The sequence below is a fragment of the Squalius cephalus genome (genome assembly GCF_949319135.1).
Source record: "Squalius cephalus genome assembly, chromosome: 1".
Classification (NCBI taxonomy): Eukaryota; Metazoa; Chordata; class Actinopteri; order Cypriniformes; family Leuciscidae; genus Squalius; species Squalius cephalus.
In genome coordinates this window covers 34,572,143-34,596,244 of record NC_137122.1, presented here as the reverse complement: position 1 = coordinate 34,596,244, position 24,102 = coordinate 34,572,143, and the positions used below count along the sequence as shown (strand labels likewise).

Genomic DNA, 24,102 nt, shown 5'->3' with positions numbered 1-24,102 from the left:
GGACATTCTGTCCTCATAACGTTCACTAGGACCACACACACACACAAGCATATTTTCCAGTGTAGAAAATAGTATTTCGCTCACACATTAAGCCCCCTCCTCCCACCCGGCCGTCCCTCACACCCACTCTCTCTTCTCTTTCTTCTTCTGCTGTTGATGCCATATCATGTGCAGAAGAGCCGAAAGTGCACAGAGAACACAGCCCGTGCACTTCACACGGACATCCAGAGAAACCCGACCAGAAGAGAGACTAGTGCAATGATGCTACAGTAAACTGACATTATAGCAGGGGTGCACCTTCAGCTTTCCTGACTACATTTTACAGTTCAGATTAGATTAAGGAGGGGGAATAAAACTTGGCAGAGAGACATTGCCCTGCCCGGCGACCTCGTCAGCTACTTTTGAAAGTGAAAAAGGCACCAAAGCCATGCTACAGAGAAAGTAAGTTTCCTTTTTGTGTGTTTTTTTTTTTTTTTTTTTTACTTATGAACCCCTTTCCACCGGTTTAATGAAACAAACGTGCTGAAGTTATGGCAGCGCTAAGGCGTAAATTTGGAGAGGACTACCAGGTGGTGAACACGAACAGAGCCGCGACTTTCCCCATCGCGCCGGTGAAGAAGAAGCGCCAGCGCTTCGTGGAGAAGAACGGACGCTGCAACGTCCAGCACGGGAACCTCGGCGGAGAGACCAGTCGCTATTTATCCGACCTGTTCACCACGCTGGTGGACTTGAAGTGGCGCTGGAACCTTCTCATTTTCATCCTCACCTACACCATCGCCTGGCTGGTCATGGCCTCGATGTGGTGGATCATCGCCTATATAAGAGGGGACATAAATCATGGCCGTGACGCTTCGTACACTCCGTGCGTCGCCAATGTTTACAACTTCCCGTCAGCGTTCCTCTTTTTCATTGAGACCGAGGCGACCATTGGCTACGGTTACCGCTATATAACTGAGAAGTGCCCCGAGGGCATCATCCTGTTCCTGTTCCAGTCTCTGCTGGGTTCGATAGTAGACGCGTTTCTCATCGGCTGTATGTTCATAAAGATGTCTCAGCCCAAGAAGCGCGCGGAGACGCTCATGTTCAGTCAGGACTCGGTGATCTCACAGCGAGACGGAAAACTCTGCTTAATGTTCCGCGTGGGAAATCTGAGGAACAGCCATATGGTGTCCGCGCAAATCAGGTGTAAACTCATAAAGGTGAAAACACACACTGCACTCTTACAGCGCAACTCTTCGAATTCGTTTACTATTACACAATATAGTAAAGCATCAAGAGCAAAATAAACTTTTTTTAAGGAATGCAGAATTTTAGACTTGTGTTATCATCTCTCCAGACGCTCGTTTTATTTAACCTCAGCCATATGAGTGTAAAAATAGTAGCCTACATTTATAAACAGCTGACTTGACAGAACTTTTTCATAAAAGGTAGCAATCATTATTATGATTGTAGACACAAATATTGTAGGCTATATTATAATTATACAATAAACTAAATGGCATAAAATGCAACAAAACACTCCAACATTACTCACAACAAATGGAGACTTCTGTGAATTAAATGAAATTATAAGGTGATTTATACTTTTTTATTAAAAACCTTTTAAACAATATTACAGTAAAATCGTGTGTTATATGCCTTACAGTTACAGTTAACCAATTAACAGTTTATTTTACTGATTTATTGTAATTTGTACACTGTGTGGTTAAAAAAAATCGCACGAGTAGCCTAAGAGGTGTTGCTAATTTTATCTTTAAATCAGCAAGCTGTTTGAAAACAATTATTTCAGTTCCATTCATTCATTCATTCGCAGGTTCTTTATGTGCCAATCTGTAGTAATGGAACAACTCGTTATTAATCTTACACTAAGTTGCCGATTTAATGTTGTTGTTGGAGTCAGTATATGTGCATAAATGGGTTATGGGACAGTTAGTTTACTCTTTAGCTATTTAGCAGTGTTGTATCATATTAACTTTTATCTATTTAAGATAGTTTGATTTCCACTGATGCCAGCCCACTTAGATGTTTTGGTAGGCTATATGATTGTAACACCTGTCATATTAAGCAAATTGTTGTGTAATATAGGTGGAATTATTTTTGACTGTTAGAAATTTATGAGCATTAGTGTCATTGAGAAATAGCTAAGTGGTGTGACAGCGTTGAACTGTAAAAAGAAAGTGGTTTATTAGTTGAAATGTATTCATTTATTCATCCATTCATTCATTCATCCAAGTTAAATATGTTCTAAATATTGCGTAAAACATTGAATTGCAGAAATGTCAGGGAGTTATTACAAGGATTTCCTTTTCCTTTTTTTTACCTGGAAAGGAAGAGGCCGTTTACAAATATGTTAATTTTAATCATATTTTGCATTGCTGAAATCAGTAGGAATAACTTGTCTGTTCCTCACAGAAAGTTTAGCAAGTTTTTAAAAAGTGGCATGATTTATTTCTCTCCTATTGTCATTCGTTTTTGATGCAGTTGTATGGCAGTACAAATATGAATAACATTAAGGATCTACAAATGCCTCTGGCTCTGGATCAATTCTGTGAGACAGGGTTTCCCAAACTGGGGTTTAGAACCCCTAGGGGATAGTAAGGGAACTGCAGAGGGTTTGAGAGTTGATGAAAAGCTAATAATTACTTAAATCATAAAAATGTAAATAAATCATTTTAAAATGAAATCAAACAGAAAGATGACATATTTTATGTTTATTTGCCAACATGTTAAATTAATAAAATATGAACTAAAAGGAGTACATTTTTATGCCACAGAAAAAGTTTCTGAATCCCTATAGCCTGCTGTAAGGCATAGTTCATTGAGTTAGTTCATAATTCGCTCTCCTCTATCAGAGAAAGCATGGCGAGCAAAGCTTGTTGAGAATAAGTGACAATCAAGGAACCTGTGAAATGCGATTTAGCGGGATAGCAGTGTAGCTGGAAATTCGAGGCGCACAGGTACCCCCTTCACAAACTGATTACAAGTGATACATGAAAAGGCATGACATTTTATTATTGTAATCTCGACACGGACAGCCATGGTTACTGCTGAATGAGATGAGACTCCAGTGACAAAAGGCTCGGATAAAAGAGTTTTACAGACTAACTGTGCCCAACATCTGTCACTCTGTAACCGGTGACATTTCAACCGACCTGCTCTGTAATTGGAAGGCTGTTCCACGATGTTGTTTCCAAATGCGAAAAGTACAGAAAATGTCTCTTGATTTTGAGCTCATAAGCCTCTCTAAGACTCCTGCGAGAGCTGAGGTCACAGCCAGAGAGATGCCAGAAAATCTGCATTTGCACAATTGTGAAGGAGGATTTTCTTTTTTTGTGTGGCTTGTGGCCTCAAGCGCTAACTTCCAGAGCCTTAGAAAATGCAGCAGAATAATTACAGATGTGCACGAGAGTGCAATGCTGGAGTTGTACAAAATATATTCTGAGGGGGAGAGGAATCGTTCTTGTCAATGGAAGCTTTTTCTGGAAGAACAAGCTTACATAACAGCTCAACATAGTATGCGTTCATACACTACGTTTTGAAGCTACTGTGTGAGTGTGTCTGTCTGTCTGCTGTTACACATAAGCTCGGTCAATGGAACAGGCTTAAAATTAAATGAATAAGGCATGGAAAGTTGACACATGGACAACAACACCATCAGGATTTCTTCCCTGTAATTGATGACTGTCAGTCAAAGGCCGCTGAAAAGGTGAACAAAGAGGTCAGTGTAATAGAACGGAACTTTTATGGCTCATATGCCTTGAAATAGTGAGATAATCTGAATCTATCCAGTATAATAATAGGATAACTGATCTCAGCTCTCAGAACAATTACAGCAGGTGATTATTCTTCAAAGATATGGATGGATGACCTCTCTGGCCCTCTCCAAAAATCTTTCACAGAGCTCACACTAATTATCTAGTGCCAAGCAAATGCTGTGAATGATTAAGAGTCTTTGGTCAATGGCGTCTGACTTAATGAGGCAGACTGTCAGTTTAAGCTATGCTGAAGTTTTTCTCTCGATGAGAGAAAAAGAGGAGGAAGAACAGAGGATAAACAAAGAAGGCAAAGTAAGTGGGAGATAGTGAAAGGTTTGCCAGATAGTATAAGGTTGAGAGAAGGCATCAGGGAATACAAACAAAATAGAGAGGGAAAGAGAATTGGGTTTATTGGAAGTATAAGAAGGCACAATGAAGAGCCAGAAAACTGACTCAATAAAAAGAAAAAAGGAAAATAAAAGGAAAGAAGAAATTTCTCGTCGCCCCTCTCTCTCATAACCTTAACTCTGTTCTCATCAGTGTTTTATGTTATAGGAGCAATATGTGGCTTATTTAAAAGAACCCTTATACAACACAGACACAGCAAATTATTCAAATATACAGTATGTTCAATATATATCAAATAAAAATAAAAGTTTTTGTAGAGGCAGACGGTATGTCCAAAGATTTCTGCCGTGACTACAGCACCGAACATCACAATACCAGTTTTTACTCCCTGAGTTTTTATTGTGCGACTGAGGAGTTCAGCACCGCGAATTCTTGGCATTTATATGGAGAGCCATTTTAACGGCATCCGTTTTGAAAGCCTCGTCACACGTAGGTAAACCTACGTCGTTACAAAAGCAAACCATGCAGATAGGTTGTTTATGTCTGGACACACAAATCTTATCTGATCACTTGCAATTAATAGTGTGCACAGTCTGCCTGAAAAGATCTGATTTGCAAAAAAATTCAGATTTGCCTGCAGTCGAAACATAGCCTTTGACACTTAGGCATTGCTCTGTGCTTTTTTTTATCACATCTCTCTCTCTCTCTCTCTCTCTCTCTCTCTCTCTCTCTCTCTCTCTCTCTCTCTCTCTCTCTCTCTCTCTCTCTCGCCAATTTTTTGTTAAAGCCGGCATATCCTGTCCATTTAGACTCAGTCGCCCACACACATACACAGACGCACAGTCTCAGTCATTCCCAGTCACCTTTTGTCAGATCATGCCTCATCCTGCTGTGTGTGCTTTGATAATATTGATCATGCATTTGTAATTTCATCTGTGAGATGCACACCTAAAGAAGCACACTCACATTTTATGATTAAACACAAACATTTACATGATGATTATGATTCTCACTATGATTTTCCCCCCATCTGCTTATTGTATCTTCAGTTCCAAACAAATGAAATATATCTATCAACCTTCCTCTTATCCTGAGTCACTGTCTCTATTGTTTGTGAATTAATAAACAGAGTACAGAGAGAAGAGAAAAAAAGAACAGATGAAAAGAGCAGAGAGATGAAAGGGAAAAAAAATCGTTATAATAAGGGACAAAAAAGAAAAAAAAAAAACAAGGGAAAGAGGAGACAGAGAAATTGAGGTTAGCCTTGTGTTTCTACACAAGAGCATTCTAATGCAACATGGAAGAAATGAGGAAACCTCAATGATAAACATGAGCGGGAGATGAGAGGAGGAGTATGAATTAATAGAATAGAATAGAATAGAATAGAATAGAATAGAATAGAATAGAATAGAATAGAAAAGTTTGATTTTTACAGTTTCCAGGAAGCTTGTAGAATGGCAATATTTTTTAAATAGATATATTAACATACTATTTATCTAAGGCAGGGTTTCGTGTTCATGACGAAAATCATCAGAAAAGCATGCAAATGTTCGACTGACAAAAAAAATTGGGGAATATCTGATTTAAGTCATATCAAAGAAATTCATCATCATCAAATAGGTTTTTGTTATTTTTATATAGCTCTAGAAGTAATAATACTATAATAGAGTAAAAAATCTTAAAAATAGTAAAAAATAGCATTATGTGTAGCTCTTATTTCTTACTTCTTACTGTTGTTCAGTTGTGCCCCCTTAATTTAACTGAGCTGAGCAAAAAACAGTTTAATAACCATCATATCCAGCTCATTATTTTGATTCAAACTTGAAGTGGTTAATTTCAAGTGTGGATAGTTTTGTAATTTGTCTATCCATTTTCAGTAGTTTTACACATTATTGTTTTAAGGTATTACATTTTAGCCAATACTGAGAACCGATAATTCTTTGTATTTGAAAGGCGATAAACGGAATATTGGTCGATAAATCTGAATCCAAATCCAAATTTTTGGATATGGTGGCTGATATATTGTGCATAACTATCACAGATTCATTCTCACATAAATGAAATTTATAAGGTGATTACCCAGAGAGAAAACCCATTTACATTTTACAGCTGAACATTCTTGTCAGACCACACACACACACACACACACACAATAGAGTTTAGACGTGATAACAAACTGCTAATTGTACAAGTAACCTCATAAAAGCTGAGGAGAAACACGCTCCCACTGCAATTCAGCTGGATTTGTATGAACTCATTTAGCGTGTCTTATAGCGGAAACAAACAGATATTTGCTGTTGTGCAGACAGTCACGTGTGCACTGTGATGAATGAGTTAATTGCAGATAATTCGATTACAGAAGACAGGCTTTGACTCAGGAGTCAGCTTGTGCAGAAGGTTGACTGCGTGGGTGTGTATTGTGTAAAGGTCTTTGTTAGGTGAAATGTTGATATATTTTGTGAGTGCATGGGTCTGTTTTAAATGAGTTTGTGTGTTTATGCTTGACATGAATAAAAAGGTTTTGAATGACTTATGTCAATCATGTACATAACCTCAAACCACATGAGTATATGTTCATAGTGGGGCACAGGCATGCTGGGAGTTATTTATACCTATGTATGAATATTATTCGGTGTGTTGAGCATGCATGTGTGTTACAGGGCTGGCGGTGATGCATTAAATGTGAGGTGGACAACGTGTTATTTGTCTTGTCACTGACAGGCGTTGTGGACATGTGACCTAGCAGTGATACAGATGGATGAGTTTGTTATGCACACGTTATATGTGTATGGCCTTCAGCAGTATAAGATACTCAGGGGTGCACATTACACTGTCTGTATAATGTATGTGCATTTAATTGTGTAATTCCACAAAGGATAGAGAGAGGGAGAGAGAGAGAAAGAAAAAAATGAATGCAGGAGCCACATGTTTTTTATTTGAATTACTCAGTAATGATTCAGTTCTGTTAACTCTGAATTGATTCTATTGATTCTGGTCTGAAATTGAGTATAGAAGTCTGGCAAAGAATATAATCAATCTAATGAACAATGTTCTCTACAACAATGTTCTGTGGAGCTCTATAAAGTTTAAAGTTTAAGGTCAGTGAGAATTAAAAATATATATATTTGCAATGCATACTTAAATATGCTGAATAGATTGTTAAAAATAGATGGTAAAAACATTTTTTATGTTGAAAAATATTTCTATTTCAAGTAAATGCTGTTCTTTTTGAAGTTTCTATTTATTAAAGAATCCTGAAAAAAATCATGGTTTACAAAAATATTAAGCAGCATAACTGTTTTCAACATTGATAATAATAATGTTTCTTGAGCAGCAAGTCATATTAGAATAATTTTAAATTAAATTAAATTAAATTATCAAACTGAAAATTATATATATAAATGTTATGTTATATGTAATGTTATATTTTACTCTAGGCTTATAGAGTATTCAGAAATATGATAGATAGAAAGAGAAACAGAATATAGTAGAGTTGCATGCATAGAATATAATAGAATGGGTAGAATAGAATAGATGTGTGTTATTCTGTTGAATGCTATTTTATTCTGATTACACTGGTCATAGCTCAGAAGTTTTATACCAGTTTAAATTAAATTTGTGTTACAGTGGCTCCTTATTAACAGTGTGAAAGCCATCTATTTACATGTGAGTATTCACATGCACAGCTCTGCTGTCAAAGCCACTATGAGTCAGAGGAAGGCAAAGCAGTGAAATCCCAGCTTTTATTCACCCATGCACATGACTGAGTCAAACAGATGGCTGCTGGTACCCGCTGCAGTGGAAAGAGGATTCGATCCACGTTTTCCCTCTTCTTTAAGAGTCTCTCCTTCTATTTCTCCTCTTCTTTCCTGTGGGATATGAAGAAGAACGACATGATTGATCTGGCAGCTCTTTAGTCTACAAGGCACACATAAACACACACAGATGAACGTTTGTGCACACAGACACATTCAAATGGCTATTTGAATAACAGCTTGTTCACTTTAATCATGAAGGTGCTGTTTTTAAGATTGCTTTTGCTGTCTAGCTCTGTGCCTTAAAGGTCAATAGATACTGAATCAAGATGAGTACAGCCTTTAGTTTGACATCAGTCAGCATTTATATAAGCATTACAACTTATCAGACCCATGCAAACATCTCATCACTTCACATCTTATTCAAATGAAGTAACTTTCTCATATTAAGCAGTTTAAGGTTATCACCACTGCCCACTGTGATTTTGAATGAATGTCTGTATTTATCTGCGTTTTCCTGAAATGTGCAGGAAAGTTTATGTATGTGTAAGATCTGCTCTTCTCCTTGAACTCAGTAATCTGTCTTTTCAAGCTTAACTTAAAGAGACAGGAGAATACCATTGCCTAGAGTGGATTTAAAAAGCAGAAGAAAGCAACAGAACCTTTGTGTTGAAATGACCAGCTGGAAAACGTCTCGGTTACGTATGTAACCCTCGTTCCCTGAGGAGGGAACGGAGACGTTACGTCAGTGAATGACGAAATGGGGGTTTTGCTTAGAAGCCTATCACCTTCGAGTTCTAGAAAATGAGCCAATGGCAATGGAAATGAACCTGTACAGCGCAACTCCGCCTGACCGCATAGGCATAAAAGGAGGACGCCGGCATCTCGCATCATGTTTTCCGCTGAGGAGCCAAGACTGTGGTTGTGGCAGAGGGACGTAACGTCTCCGTTCCCTCCTCAGGGAACGAGGGTTACATTCGTAACCGAGACATTCCCTTTCGTTCAGTCACTACGAGTTACATCGGTGAATGACGAAATCGGGGTTCCAATTCAATCACGCCACAGCGGCTGTCTTCCAGTGCTTTGCGCAAGACTGAGCTCCCTGTCGTGAGACTAGCACGGACGAAGGGCTAGGCTTAACGCAGGAATGCCAAGGTACACTGGGTGGCATATCCCAGGTGGAATATGTAACACATCCCTACCCGAAGGGTGGACTTAGAATACACAAATGACACGAGAGCAGGATGCATATGGAAAACTCAGAGGTGTCCAGCCCACAGGGTGGAATGTTTCAACCTTGAGATGGCAATAGGGAACTTGCCGAGGGAAAACACGTGCTCGGAGGAGGCTTACCGTGGAAATACACATGTGGGGGTCGCCCAACGGGGGAAATAGCGCAAGTATCCAGTCCGTGGAGTGGAATGGCACTGCAAGCGATGACACCGAGCAGGTCCTGTTACTGGCTAGTGGAAGCGAGTACATGAGAGGACACTGGCTCAACGCGGCGATTATAGAATCTCGCGAAAGTGTTGGGTCTCACCCAGCCTACAGCTCTACAGATGTCTGTTAGCGAATTGCCATGCGCTAGAGCCCAGGAGGAAGCCACACTCCTGGTGGAGTGTGCCTTCCAACCTAGGGGGCATGGTCGACTTTGCGTCTGGTAAGCCAAGACAATGGCGTCCACTATCAAGTGAGACAACCTTTGTTTGTAGAGTGCCTTTTCCTTCAGCTTCCCACCATAACAGACAAAGAGCTGGTCTGAGGTCCTGAAACACTGCGTTCTGTCTACGTAAGCACGGAGGGCACGTACTGGACAGAGCAGTGCCAAGGCTGGGTCTGCCTCCTCCAAGGGTAGCACTTGCAGGTTCACCGCCTAATCCCTGATAGGAGTGGTGGGAACCTTGGGCACGTATCCAGGGTGGGGTCGCTTCGTCAACCGAAAATGCCTGCAGGTCCCCTACCCTCTTGATGGAGGCCAAACCGACCAGGAGCAGGAACAGGAAAACATTCTTAACATTTCCTTCATTGACAGGAACTTAAGCTTGACTGATCACAATGGCTCAAAGGGAGGTCTCTGCAGGGCGAGGTACCAAGAGGGTATAAGAGGAGAGTGAGGAGGATTCAGTCTCCTTGCCCCCTCAGGAACCTGACGACCAGGTCATGCTGTTCCACCATTTTTGACTTCACAAGGTCATGGTGCGCAGAGATGGCAGCCACGTAAACCTTCAGGGTGGAAGGAGGCAGCCTTCGTTCCAACCCTTCTTGGAGGAAGGAGAGCACGGACCTGATCGGGCATTTTCTGGGGTCTTCTTGGCGAGAAGAACATCAGGTGATGAAGAGGTTCCACTTCATCGCATAGGCGTGTCTCTAGACAGGGCCCTAGCGGAAGTAGGATAGTGGTAGGGTAGAGGTGGTAGGGTACTCAAACCTGCCGCGTCCCGTCCAGGACCCATACACATTGAGGTTCCATAGATCGAGACGTGGGTGCCAGAGGGTGCCCCATCTCTGAGAAAGGAGGTCCTTCCTCAGAGGAATTGACCAGGGATGGGCTGTCGCGAGGAGCACCAGTTCGTTGAACCAAGTCTGGTTGGGACAATGAGGCGCAACCAAAAGGACCTGCTCCTCGTCCTACCTGATCTTGCACAGGAGGCTCACTGGGGGAAACGCATACTTGCGGAGGCCCTGCGGCCAGCTGTGCACTAGTGCATCCACGTCTGCCGTCCACGGCCTCTGGGGGCTCAGAGATGAGGGTGTCAGTTCTTCCTTTAACCATATTAAGGTGCTGCCGGCCGTGAGGCCAGCAGCAAGGTGAGAACAAAAGATTCTCCCCTGGCCCTCCAGGGGGAAGGAGTGGCCCTGCTACAATCTCCTGGGAAGAACTGCAGCCCATCTCTGAGCTGCCCCTATCAGGAGTGCCATTTTGCCTGGCGTTTGGCAGGCTGCGGGTCTGGTACGGGCTGGGGTGCCTTCCTGCAGCCACCTCCACGGTGCTGCCCGGGTGAAGGCTGCTGCTGGAGCCGGGCGGGAGGGGCGGGAGCCGCAGGAGGGCGCCCTTGGTGGTGAGCAGACTGAGGATTCTGAGCCGGCGGCTGGGTGGAGGCAGCAGCTGGTCGCCGGGGCAGTCTGCTTCTGGGCGGCCAAGAACTGTTGGGCGAAGTCCTCGACCGTGCCGCCGAAGAGGCCAGCCTGGGATATGGGAGAGTTTAGGAACCTGGTCCGCTCAGCCTCTCGCATATTGGCCAGGTTTAGCCAGAGGTGTCTCTCCTGGACCACAGCTTTGGACATCATCTGACCCAGGGTCACCCATCACCTGAAAATCACTCTACTCTGTTCAAAACATTGTGAGGTGAGCTTAATATCTATCTTCTAGTGCCCAAAATAGCAAAGATGGCACTACGTATAATGGCAGAAGTACCCCTGTTTAGGCATTGTTAGGAAAACTTACACTAAAGCTAATAAAAAATAATAACACCACAAAGTATATCGAAAGGTATTATTTGCAAAAAGTAGGCCTAGTTAAAGGAACACTCTACCGTTTCTTGAAATAGGGCTTATTCACCTTCTTTCCTACATTTAGATAGGTGGGCAAATGCATTTTTGTCTCAGTGCATGCATTGTTTTAGTTTGACAGGGTCGGTGCTAGCTTAGCTTAGCATAATGAATGGAATCCTTTGTTGCCAGCTAGCATGTCCTGAGTAAAAGTGATAAAAAAAACCCCCACACCTAATTACTTCTTGTGGCCTGCGTATTCACAACGAGTACAAATAGTGATGCAGATTAACACTAGGCAATTTCCTAGGCAGATATTGTCTTGGGACTATATTAGGGGGAAGCACAGGCGAAGCACTGCTACTTGGGCACGCAACACATGAAATCCCACGACTTCCGTCAACATATCTTCCACCTATCTAAATGTAGGAAAAAATGTGAATAAGCCCTATTTCAAAAAACGGTGGAGTGTTCCTTTAACTGCAAGACGTTTACGGTAGAGATGTCTTTTTTTAAATAAATAACTATCATTGTTTACAAAAAAATGATTATATAATCAGCAATACTTATCTAACACAAAACAATGATGGTTAACTTAAAGGTGACAAAATAAATACTAAATCGAACATTTATTAAAGGGTTCAATGTTTCAAAAAATGTTTCATTACTTACCCGTTGTTCCAAACCTGTATGACACAGACACACTAGCCTACTAAATGTGTTAGCATTACAAATTCTTTTGGGGGGAGCTGTTTACTCCCCAAAACCAGTCCATGCAACTGGATGAAAAACAACCATGGGATAGAAGACAGGAGTGCTGCTAAATAAAAAGTAGTAGGCACATCGATATTTGGCAGGGATGTGTATGTGTGTGTGGGGGGGGGGGGGGGGGAGAGCTGGGATACACTGGATATGGGTAGTTGGTGTGATGAGACTTCACTGTGGAAGTGCTCCTTGTGGGTTGATAAAGAGTAGAGAAGACACTTAGTGCTGCTGCACCAGAACCTCTGTGTGGGTGAAGGTTGTGTATCTGTTTGTGTGTGTGTGTGGGGGGGGGGGGGGTTCAAAAGTATGTTTATTTTCTCCTCTTTTTATGAGGCGGAAATGTGTGCACAAGAGTATCTACTGTATGTGTAGAAATTATTGTGTGTGTGTGTGTGTGTGTGTGTGTGTGTGTGTGTGTGTGTGTGTGTGTAAGAGGTTTTACATCATCATCAAAATTCTATCTGGTCAAAAAATAAAAAGAGCAAAATCACCCTTGAATAATTAAATAACATTTAACACTCAAAATGCAGTTTTGCTAATTGTTGATGTGTTAATTGTTCATGCTGTAATCAATCCACCCAGTCAATGGATCACCCTGGCATACCGGTTACTGGATCAATCCCACATTAAAGCTTTAATCAAGTCAACTGACAATCCAATAAAATCTGATCCAAGGCTGGTGTGTTTTTTCTCTTCTTTTTTTTTCATTATGCCATCACTGTGACAAAAACACCTATGAAACCTATGCTATGATGCCATGAAAACCAGACATATTTTCAGAGTTTGATCTATGTGTGTCGTCTTATGGTGAAATTTCCCTCACTGTCTCTGATTTTTTAGCCTGGCCAAGAATGTGTTTGCAAGAGAAAGTACAAGACAAGGAGAGAAAGAGCAGTAAGAGTGAGATGGAGAGAATAATGGGGTAAGAGAGAGATAGAGAAATGTCATACTCTGTCTGTATGAGCACTATTAAATTTTTCTGCTTGAGTGCACTGGATGTAGGAGTGATAGGCCCTGTCCAGCCAGCCTTCCCTTCAACAAGAGTTCAAACTCACCTAGGACCTCAATATATTCATCACATGCTTTATAAATAAATATTCACCTCTCTTCATCTGTTTAGCTGAATACAAATTTGTACACAAAGATGATTTGTATGTGTAATGTCAGATTTTTACATCTGGCGTGCTTCATTCATTTTCATTAAATTTCTTCTATCATACCAGCCTCGATGCAGAAATGAAAGCACACCAGGTGTGGGTCCTCGGGGGAATTTTGCCGATTTGTGGATTGGGTGCTGGTGAACTGCGTGTCCCCATGCACCATCTGCTCTGCTGAGGAAGACGTCACCAGCCCCTCTCTAGACCCAGAGCCCAGCCTGTGTGGATGAGCTGTACCTGGCCTCTGGAAATTATTTAGAGGAATTGGAGGAGGTAATTTTCCTGATTCTCCCATCCCTGCTGGTTCCACCCAGCTCGAAGCCTCCTGTGTCTCCAGAGTCACCGCCCAGCCTCCCTTTCCCGCCTCTTCATCCAAAAACAGCCAGTTCCCCAGCCCCACCTCCGCTGGTTCCCTTCAGCCCCCTGGCTCCTCCTCTGACTCCTCTCTACGGTGTGGATTTACCTCGCGCCTTCCAGTCTCCAGCTCCTCCGAGTAAAGAGGATCCCTCGGCTCTGCCTCCAGCCGTTGATTCAGTCGCTTCACCTCGGTCTGTTGACCTAACTGCTCTGCCTTGGCTCCTCACTTGCCTCCACCATCGACCATCGTCCTTGTGGTTTCACCAGGCTCCCTCTGGCTCCTCCTTGGTCAGACGTTGCTCTGCCTGTGCCACAGACTTCTGATCCAACCGCTGCGCTGTGTCTCTCCACCCATTTCAGCATCATCTGGCTCCGCCTTCCCTCTGGCTCCACCTCAGTCCTCTGGCACCCTGGCTCCACCTCGGACGCTCTTTTCTGTGGCTCCGACTCGGCCTCCAGGACTATCAGTGTCACCCAAACTCGCTGGCTCTACGCCTCCGCATAGGGGTCCACTGGCCTCGTCTCCATCAGTCATCCGCCTGGTGTTGTCAGCCAAGTCTCCACCATGGCTCCTCCCTTCCTCGACTCCACCGTGGGCCTTTGTCCTGGCTGCTCTCTGGGTCCCCGCCTGGCTACTCCTGCTCCTGGCTCCTTCCATCATCATCTCCGCCTTGGTATCTCCCACGCCAACGGCTCTTAGTTCCTGCCTTTTACATGCTCGTAACGTCCTCCTCCAGATCCCCAGTTTTTCCATTGTGGATTTATTGATTAAAGACAGCCACAGCATGACATTATTATTATTATTATTATCATCATCATTATTAAATACAAATGGTTCACAAGATTACAGCATCGTTGGGAGGACAGAATAATAAATAGGTAAATGGGAGTTTGTTTGTCACCATGTAGATACCATGATGTTAAAAAAAATTAACATGTATCTACATGCTTTGCATAGACAACATTAAAACTGCATAGACATACATTGCATGTACTACAATGAAAGAGATGTGTCATAGTCAACTCTATTGTATTAAGTCCTATTCTATTCAGTAATCTAGAAGTATATGCCTGAAATTAAATAAAAAATAATTTTAAAACATTTGAACCTACAGGAAGGAAGGAAGGAAGGAAGGAAGGAAGGAAGGAAGGAAGGAAGGAAGGAGAAAATAACAATGACAAAGTTATTATCCAATCACCTCTGTAGGTCTAATGCACTTTGGCTGTATTTAGAGATTGGAAATGCCTAGACAGTTTTGTGTGGTTTACATGTGGAATATGATTCCATGTGGAAGCTTTTTAATGCCCCTCTGAGCTGCAGTGTTTTAAGTAATGGACCTATTTATAGAGGGTTGTTGGTTTACATCCCACGAGGCTGTTCCACAGCTGTAGGGCCCTTTAGAGACACTCTTAGCCTAAACAGCTCCAGTAAGGCCACTGTAGTAATGAGAGAGGATGATATGGAGACTTGGAAGTGAGAGGACATCTGCCAACTAACTGAATGTAAGAGTGATTTCTTCCACTTTGTATTTACAGCAACATTATTCATAAGAGAGTTTGTGTGTGTGGCTCCATCCTCTGCCTTTCCACACAAACCCCTCACTAGTCTGTATAGAAAAACATATCCTTCTCATTGGAGTTTCCTTCTCTTTTTTAGTTTGACATCGCCCTGTAAATCAGTAGGTCTTAAACTTCACTCGCTCTCTGAAAATACTCTTTTTATCTTCTTAAATCACGGTTGAAATGACACAATGCTTTGTAGGCATTTTCTTATCTCACCCCAGCCTCCTCCTTTGCTCCGTCTGCGTTTTATTTCACTGTTCTGAGCAGTCATGCTTATCAAAATCCCCCATTCACTCTTCACTCTCTCTCCACTTGCCTAGTGAGGAATATTTTCCTTACACTCTAAACAGCCTGAATTTGTCCCTCAATTTCAATTCTATTTTGGGTTTGATTACGATTCAGTTTATACAGCATAAAAACTGTAAATACACATGCTGACATTCTTCTTTCAATGAGCTTTTTCCATTTCCACCTCCATTTCTTATCATCCTTGATTTTTTTGTTTTTTAGATTGACTGTTCCTGCTGTAATTTGTCTCAGATATTGAAGGGCATAATATTAAATTGAAGTTTTCAATGTAAAATGGACAAAGATGGTGACCATAATGATAATGTCTCTCACCAGTCTCGTCAGACCCCTGAGGGCGAGTTCCTGCCGTTGGATCAGTGTGAACTGGATGTGGGCTTTGGAACAGGTGCTGACCAACTCTTCCTAGTCTCTCCCCTCACCATTTGCCACGAGATCAATCCCAAGAGCCCTTTCTTCGACCTGTCCCAGCGCTCGCTCATGAACGAGCAGTTTGAGATTGTCGTCATCTTGGAAGGCATTGTAGAGACAACGGGTCAGTCGCATTCTTCACTCCACTCTCCATTCTTTTAGGAACATCATTTGGCTTAAGAATGTGATGTCACAAAAGTTCATTTACAATGCAACTTTGCTTGCATTCCCTTGGCCATTTTGCACAGTAATTTTTTTCTCGTTTTCATGTTAAAATACCTAAACATTACTAAAACAGTATGTATTTCCTTAAGAAACTAAATTAAAATATTTAGGGTTTTTTCTTGTATTATGCATAAATCTAATTTTTTTAATTTCTTGTTCCATGCGGTAATGATGTGATTGTTTGCAGATTGCATAAAGGACCAGCCTGTGCCCTCTAGAGTTTCACGACTGAACTAGATATTTCAAAATGTAATTTATTCCTGTAATGGCAAAGCTGAATTTTCAGCATTACTCCAGTCTTCAGTGTCACATGATCCTTCAAAAATCATATACTTATATGCTGATTTGCTGTTCAAGAATCATTTGTTATTATTATCAATGTTGAAAACAATTGTGCTGCTTAATTTTGTTAAATTTTTTTGGAAACCATGATACATTTTTATTTTCAGGATTCTTTGATGAACAGAAAGTTTATTTGAAAATTGAAATATAAATGTTTTGTAACATTATAAATATCGTTACTGCCACTTTTGATCACTTTAATATGTTCTTTCTGAACAAAAGCAAAAAAAAAAAATCGTAGTGACCCCAAATTTTTATGCCAATGCAAGTTTAATTTTCTAAAGATTAATTCTCTGAAAAGAAGTATTGTCTTATGCAAATTTGCTCCTCAAGTAAATTTATTTTGTTTTAATGATGTTTTGATGTTTATTGGAAAACATGACACAATTACTAATTAAGAAAATGATTTTTTTTGCAGTGTTCATTTATCATCATTCATCTTCATTTATCAAATTGAAGTGAACATATCACTTTTCCCACACTTACCTTCTAAACTTGATTACCTCTCTCTATTCTTCCTCACATCCCTCAGTCCTGGTTTTCCATCTGAATGGACATAATATACAGTCAGGTCAGTTGGGGTGTCGAGTGGGTTTAATAAGGTGTCTTTCTGATTGCATTCATTCAGGTCTGTGCTTTAGCAGTGCTGTTAACTGTGCCTTGTGCATAATGCGTTTTTTTTTTTTTTTTTCAGTCACATGCTTGTCAGTTTGAGGTATGAGCTTCAGACCTCGCTTGAGTTCAGTTGGTTCCTGGTGTCTTTTATGCAAGCAGAGAGCGAGGAAGTAAAGTGACTGAGAAACGCAGAATGGGATTTTCTTTTGAGGATGTGAGAGGAGTAGGAAGATGACAGCAGTTCTTTTTCTCATTTCATTTTTAGTGGTGTTTTCTAAACATCACTAATACTTTTACCCATATTTGGGGTTAGTGATTTGACCGTTTGCCTATAACCATAAGAATTAAACTTTGACATAGCAAGAGTGACACCTCAAATCATTGGGATGATATATATATATCATCATATAATTTTATATTTTTTATATTTTTATTTTCACATTTTCACAAATATTAGTCAATTTTGTGATTTTGTCAATTTTATTGTTGTTTTTCATTTATTTCTGTTTAGCTTTAATTTATATTTCAGTTTTTTTTTTTTAGGATTTTTAGTTCTTCAACCAAAGTTTAGCAACTTTGGTTAACAACAACAACAACAACAACACTGGTAAATGACTGGTAAGGTATTCCAAAACCTGGAATACCTTAGCAACCGCATTGCAACTCCCTGGAAAGCACTGACATTTTTATCAGAAAATTATTTTTGAATTCTTTTTGTGACTTCTTTCACACCTTCTAACCTTTCAGAAGAAAGCAGAAATTGAATTCAGTTATTAGTTGTTTTATTGTAAATTACCTTTGATAAAATGGAAACACCATGCCTTTCAGTTTGAACTCTCGCTCTATCAGAGAGATGATATGAGATGGAGACAAAGCGAGGGACGATATTACATTACTGTCACGGTGTCAGGTTGTGTTCTCCAGGTGTCCACTAGATGTCCTCCTTCCTCACGGTGTCTGTCACATTTTGAACTACATTCCCCACGATCCTTGGTGACGGAGTCCTTCTGTCACGAACCACACACAGGAAACAAGGGAGAAGATCCAAAATGCAGTATGTATTTATTAGGGTAATCCATTACTCAGAAACAGTCCAGGCAGGGGTCAAAACCAAAGTAGCAATCCAACATAAACAGGCACAAGACAAACGGGCAAGAACAGAACTCGGAAGTGGCGTGATAAAAACAAGGACTCTGTGACACATACTAAAACAGACAGGGTTATATACACAGGGAAATGACAATGCTAATGGGGAATTGGCTGAGTGCAATGATTAATGACAAGGGACAGCTGAGTGCAATGATGAGACAAGGATCGTGGGGAATGTAGTTCAAAATGTGACAGACACCGTGAGGAAGGAGGACATCTAGTGGACACCTGGAGAACACAACCTGACACCGTGACAATTACAATGTGTCAGCAATGCTCATTATGCAGCTGTTACAGCAGTGATAAACACAAAACTTATTAAGCATATCAGTGCACACCAGAAATTAATTTCTTGTCAGGCCAGTAACAGGGCAAACAGTCATGTGGTGATTTAACCACCCTTCTGTTGGGGAGCTGAGGTCTATCATGTACTCATAAGTGCTTATTGATCCACTGAAGCCCTGGACACAGACAGAAATGTCAAGTTAATCATTTTACAAACTCGATGTTACAAGACAATGCTACGGCTCTGTATTCCTTTTACGGCAAATTAAGGGCTTTGCGTGAACTTTTGGTGTTTGGTGTTTTAAGCCCCCAACGGCGCCTTCCAGGCAGCGAGGGGATGGGTAGGTTTAAGGTTGAGGGTAGGGTTAGCTGCCTCTAAGGAGCCATTGGGGGCTTAAAACACCATCGAGCTGAACTTTTGCACCTCACAGAATCAAAATGACTCACTTTAATTTGCATCTTCTCTTTGTATACCCTAATAAGAAACAGCAAAGAACGAAACAGATGTGCAATTTGGTTAAATAGATTTAATGCAAGTGTGAAATAGGCTTTCTTTAATCAATGCCATAGATCAGACGAAAGACGAAAGACAGACCCTAATTATGTATGCCGACAGAGTATTGCGCAATCAAGAGTCTTACTGTGAAGACTGTGAAATTTGTCTTGCTTTAAATAAGAGCTTAAAAAGCTGCTTTCAGCACAGTGAAGCCATTGATACATTGGCAAAACTTCTTCCAGCATTGATCCATCAATTAAGCCTTTAGCTGAAGCCAGGACACCCCACTGCTCCTACTCAGCACGACCACACCGGCAGCAAAATACAGAATTCTCAGTGCGATTAATGTCACCAGCAGAAACGCTCACAGAAAGCGAGTTGTTGGCATTTTCATCCTTCATTTTTGAGGCTTGTTCATGTTTTATATTAGGTGCTGCTAATTAGTAGGCTATCTTTAATGATAATTATTTAATCATGAGCAGACCCACACAGAAGCTCTGCAGACTTGGAACACCTTTCACTGAAGAAGTTACATACAGATCCCCTGCCCATGCATATTTGTTTATTATATATTTGACTAATTTGATGCTTTAAGTTCTCTGTAATTCTCTCAAGTACAGTTTAATGGAAATAGTTTCAATGAAGCCACAGCAGAATTAGTCATTATGCTGCAACACGCAGGACTGGTGTTTAATTCAAGAACGATTCAACGTTTTTGCACGAAACGTTTGAGTGAAGATGTGTGTTCGACTGATAGTATGACATCAAAGTACCACAGAGCCGTCTGCTCTCTAATCGCTCTCACAGTACTTTGGTGTCATACACAGCTCTGCGCAGCGCCACTTTAAGCCCAACACACCTAATGATTCAATGTCTCACCCATAATCACTTGTTTCGTTCATGAATAAATCAGTGTTTTGAACAAATCATTGAGTAAATGATCTAATGACTTATGATCACTTATTTTGTTAATATATTTTTGAATGAATCAATTAAATGAATGATTCAATTACTCATTCATAATCACTTGTTTCATCCATGCACAAATCTGTGTTTTGAACAAATCACTTGCCTGAACAATGCATTACACTGCAAAAGTTTAAACCCAAATGCTCAAAATAATTAATTGGTTTGAGTAGGGTCAACTTAAATGAAACAAATTAGTTCCATCAAATGAACTTTTATGAGTTTTTATAACTTTCTTTTTCTTATGAGTTCACAAAACGGACACGTTTTAATTAATCCGAATTGTTTCATTGTTTTGGGTTTTATGAACTTGATTCTTTTAATTTAGGCAAACTTAAATTGAACTGAAACTTGGCTGGGATTTATATTTCCCAGCATGCTTTGCCATGACACTCGAAAGGTAGAATAAATGCTTAAATTTACTTAAATTTTGAATTTCTTTACTTACAAAATTTCATGTAACTCATTACCCAAATTTTCTTTGAGTTTTGCCAACTTATTTGGGTTTACAGTGTACTAAATTGCCAGTGAGCAAATTGTTTCAATGACCCACTCATAAATATAGTCATTTGTCGCCAACTACTGGTAATGTAACCAGCAGAAAAAGAGACCACTATTCCCACCACTACACAGACTGACAGTGTCACTAAAAAAAATTGAGGACTGGAACTATTTCATAATAGAAGCATATACCTTTTTAAACATTCTGTTTGAAAAGACACAAATGCTACTTCACGTAACAGAATACATGTTTCATCTCTCCTTTGATTTATTGGTTTATCCCCATGAAAATAATGACAGAATTACCCAGCAGAAAAACAACAACAATGCATTCTTAAGGAACACCAATTGTTTAGTGATTGCTGTATTGATTTTATCGAGGAGCAGATTGGGTTTTCAGTCTTCCTGGCCGGGTTTGTAAGCGAAAGAGCGCGGCTGTGTAAAGCTATGGCTGGGCTGTGTTTATGACTCACTGAAGGGCCCTCTGGCTGAATTATGGTTGCAGGAGTCTTAAAACTCTGCCTTCTCACGCACATTATGTACTGAGAGTCTTTAAATCACATTCTAGGAAGACAAAGGAATAGGACAGTATAAATCATTCTCATGGCCAGGCCAACCTGACAATGAAAGCCACCTTATCTGAAATACGTTTCAACCGTAAACCTTTCTTCTCTATTGTAATGCTTGTTTATTATACGCCGTCTCTCACAGGTATGACATGTCAGGCTCGTACCTCGTACACGGAAGATGAGGTGTTGTGGGGTCACCGCTTCCTGCCCGTCATGTCTCTGGAAGAGGGCTTCTTTCGTGTGGACTACTCCCAGTTTCACAGCACCTTTGAGGTGCCCACGCCACCCTACAGCGTGAAAGAATACGAGGAGAAATCCTCGCTCCCCTCTCCCCTGCTCACGCCTCACCGCGAGAGAGTGTTTTCCATGGACTGCCTGGAAACAGGTGAGGAAAGGGCGCATCCCGGAAGCGCTTCTTGCAAGCTGCCCAGTAAACTCCAGAAAATGAGTTCGTCTGGCAGAGAAGATCTGCAGAGGAAGGCGCTACGCTTGAGCTCGCAGCACCCCGAAAAGGCTTCGAGTACCGGGGACCTTCCTCTTAAACTACAGCGGCTCAGCTCTAGTCCTGGGCAGGTTGACGGAGAGGCACGATTCCACCTCAAAGCCCTCAAGGTGGGTTTCCAGCCCATGGCCTTGTCCACTGGAGACCTCCACCAGAGGAGTCTGCCTCCCACCCCAGTGGTCGTCCCCACACACCAGCACGCTCCTCCACACACGCCTGGTGGCCGAATGGAGGACAACCTGCCTGCCAAATTAAGGAGGATGAATGCAGATCGCTGACCTGGAAGTGCTTTTAGAACTTTGTACTGATCTAAGAGCAGTTTTTAGGGTTTATTTACGATGAGCACAACTACTTCCAGATTAGGGCAAAATTAATGTTTTGTTCTGAACTGAATAAGGACTCTTGTAGAGTAATGGTAATGTGAACTTTCTGAATGCACAGTGAATGAATTGTTGCATTGGCTTGACCTGCAAAAAAAAAAAAAAAAAAAAAAAAAAATTGTATTAATGTATTTTTAATTAGTATTTCTTGACTTCTTTCACGGTAAATTATCTAAAAATCCATATAAAACAAAACATGTTTTAAAAGTTAAAATATCTAAAGATCGTGGAAACAAAATAAATTTAAACAAATATTTTAAAAAAAAAACTTGAAATGAGATCAATTTACTTGATAAACATGACTTAAATAACCTTTTTTATACTGTATATAAACTACCATTCAAATGTTTGGAGTCATTAAGATTGTATTAACTTTTTTTTAAAAGAGAAATTAAAACTTACTCACCAAGGATAAATTAAATTGATCAAAAGTGACAGTAAAGACATTAATGTTACAAAAGTTTTCCATTTAAAATAAAGGCTTTTTAACTTTCTGAAGAAATGTTTCTTGAGCATCAAATCAGCATATTAGAATGATTGATGAACATATGATGATTTCTGAAGGATCGTGTGACACTGAAGATTGGAGTAACGATGCTGAAAATTCAGCTTTACCATCAAAGGAATAAATCACATCTAAATAGAAAACAGTTATTTTAAATTGTAATAATATTTCAAAATATTACTGTTTTACTGTATTTTTGATCAAATAATTGCAGCCTTTGAAAACACTAGATGCTTCTTTTAAAAACATTTAAAAATCGTACTGACTTCAAACGATACCTTATATTATTATTATTGTTATATTATATCTTGAATGTAAGTATATATTGTCTTCACTGGTAGATTTTTTTTACTTGTTTTTGTTTTCTTTATACTTAAAATAAGTGTAAAGAATTGTCAGTGCAATGCAAAGGTCATGGGTTCAATTCCCAGGGTAAGCAAGTGATTTAGCAAAACTGATATATAAAAATACCTGAATCCAATGCAAGTCACTTTAGATAAAAGTGTTTGCCAAATGCATAAAAAATACAGGGAAAAAATACACCTATATTAAAGCTACATTCTCTGTAAACAAGTCTTAGGGTCTTAACATATCATGCATTGCATTGATTCCAAAGTCAATTTATGTTTAACTCAAATTTAATTTTCAATGATTTTTAGATATTTTAACTGTAAAATTAGGCAAAAATACTTAAGAATATGATGTTTTGCAGTGTGAGAACTAGTTGGAGGTATAGATTACTAGTAGAAACCATGAGAGATGGCATTGAGTTTTTTTCTTTTCTTTATCAATTGTTTGTTTGTTTGTTTGTTTGTTTGTTTGTTTTCTTTGAGAAAGCACAAAACTCTGGAAGTACTGTGATTTTAATTCTCTGTTTACTGGTGGCTAAATGGTCACCCAGTGTCTTTTACTCGCACACTTAGAAATGTCACTATTACACACAATTACATATGTGCATGCCTGCTTCTCATCTCTAGCTATGTATCATACAACCCTCTGGTATCCTTAGTTACAATGAATAAATTCTATTTATAAAGCTGCAACATGGTGTCTGTGTAGTAGCCTGTCTGTCTACTACAGAAGAGTAAGAGATATATGAATTCAGTTGTCAATACATCTCTGGAACATACATCTGACTTTGAGATTAGACTATAAAATGCTCTTTTAAATGCATAAAAGGCCATTCAATTGCCATTAAAGAGGACACATTATATTTAATAAAATCATTTCAAGTCCATTTCAAGTCTAAAAAACTTGATCATTAATAATAATGTTACAGACCCTGGTACTTTAATAAAAAAAAATAAAAAAAATGCATTTATAGAATTGTTTAATGACCATTGAATTTGTCACTAGCAGAGAGAGAGCTTATGTAACAAATTATCAAATGGAGTTAATGGACACAATGCATTCTTGAGGTTACATGACATGAAAACTGATGTAAAATAGCTTCCATCAGAATTCATATATTCAGTCAATACATTAAACTCTGACGCTGTCAGGATGAAATCATTAGGCTGGTGACATATTCATATTCAAACAATCTTTCTGCCACCTTGTTTGATGCATGGGGGGAAATCTTGATGTTCTAATCATTACCCGTAGAGAAAAAGAAACACATTAAATGACCATTTTGTTTAAAAACGATCCATTAGGACCTT

At 40.1% G+C, this 24,102-nt stretch overlaps 1 protein-coding gene across 1 annotated transcript; it reads left to right on the top strand.

Annotated features, from left to right (window-relative positions):
- Nucleotides 1-149: 149 nt before the first annotated feature.
- kcnj19a (potassium inwardly rectifying channel subfamily J member 19a) lies at nt 150-23,467 on the top strand. The gene is made up of 3 exons (XM_079868927.1): nt 150-1,199; nt 15,814-16,030; nt 21,197-23,467. The coding sequence occupies exons 1-3, from the start codon at nt 531-533 to the stop codon at nt 21,832-21,834; spliced, it is 1,524 nt and encodes a 507-aa protein (XP_079725053.1). The 5' UTR covers nt 150-530; the 3' UTR covers nt 21,835-23,467.
- The last annotated feature ends 635 nt before the right edge of the window (nt 23,468-24,102 follow it).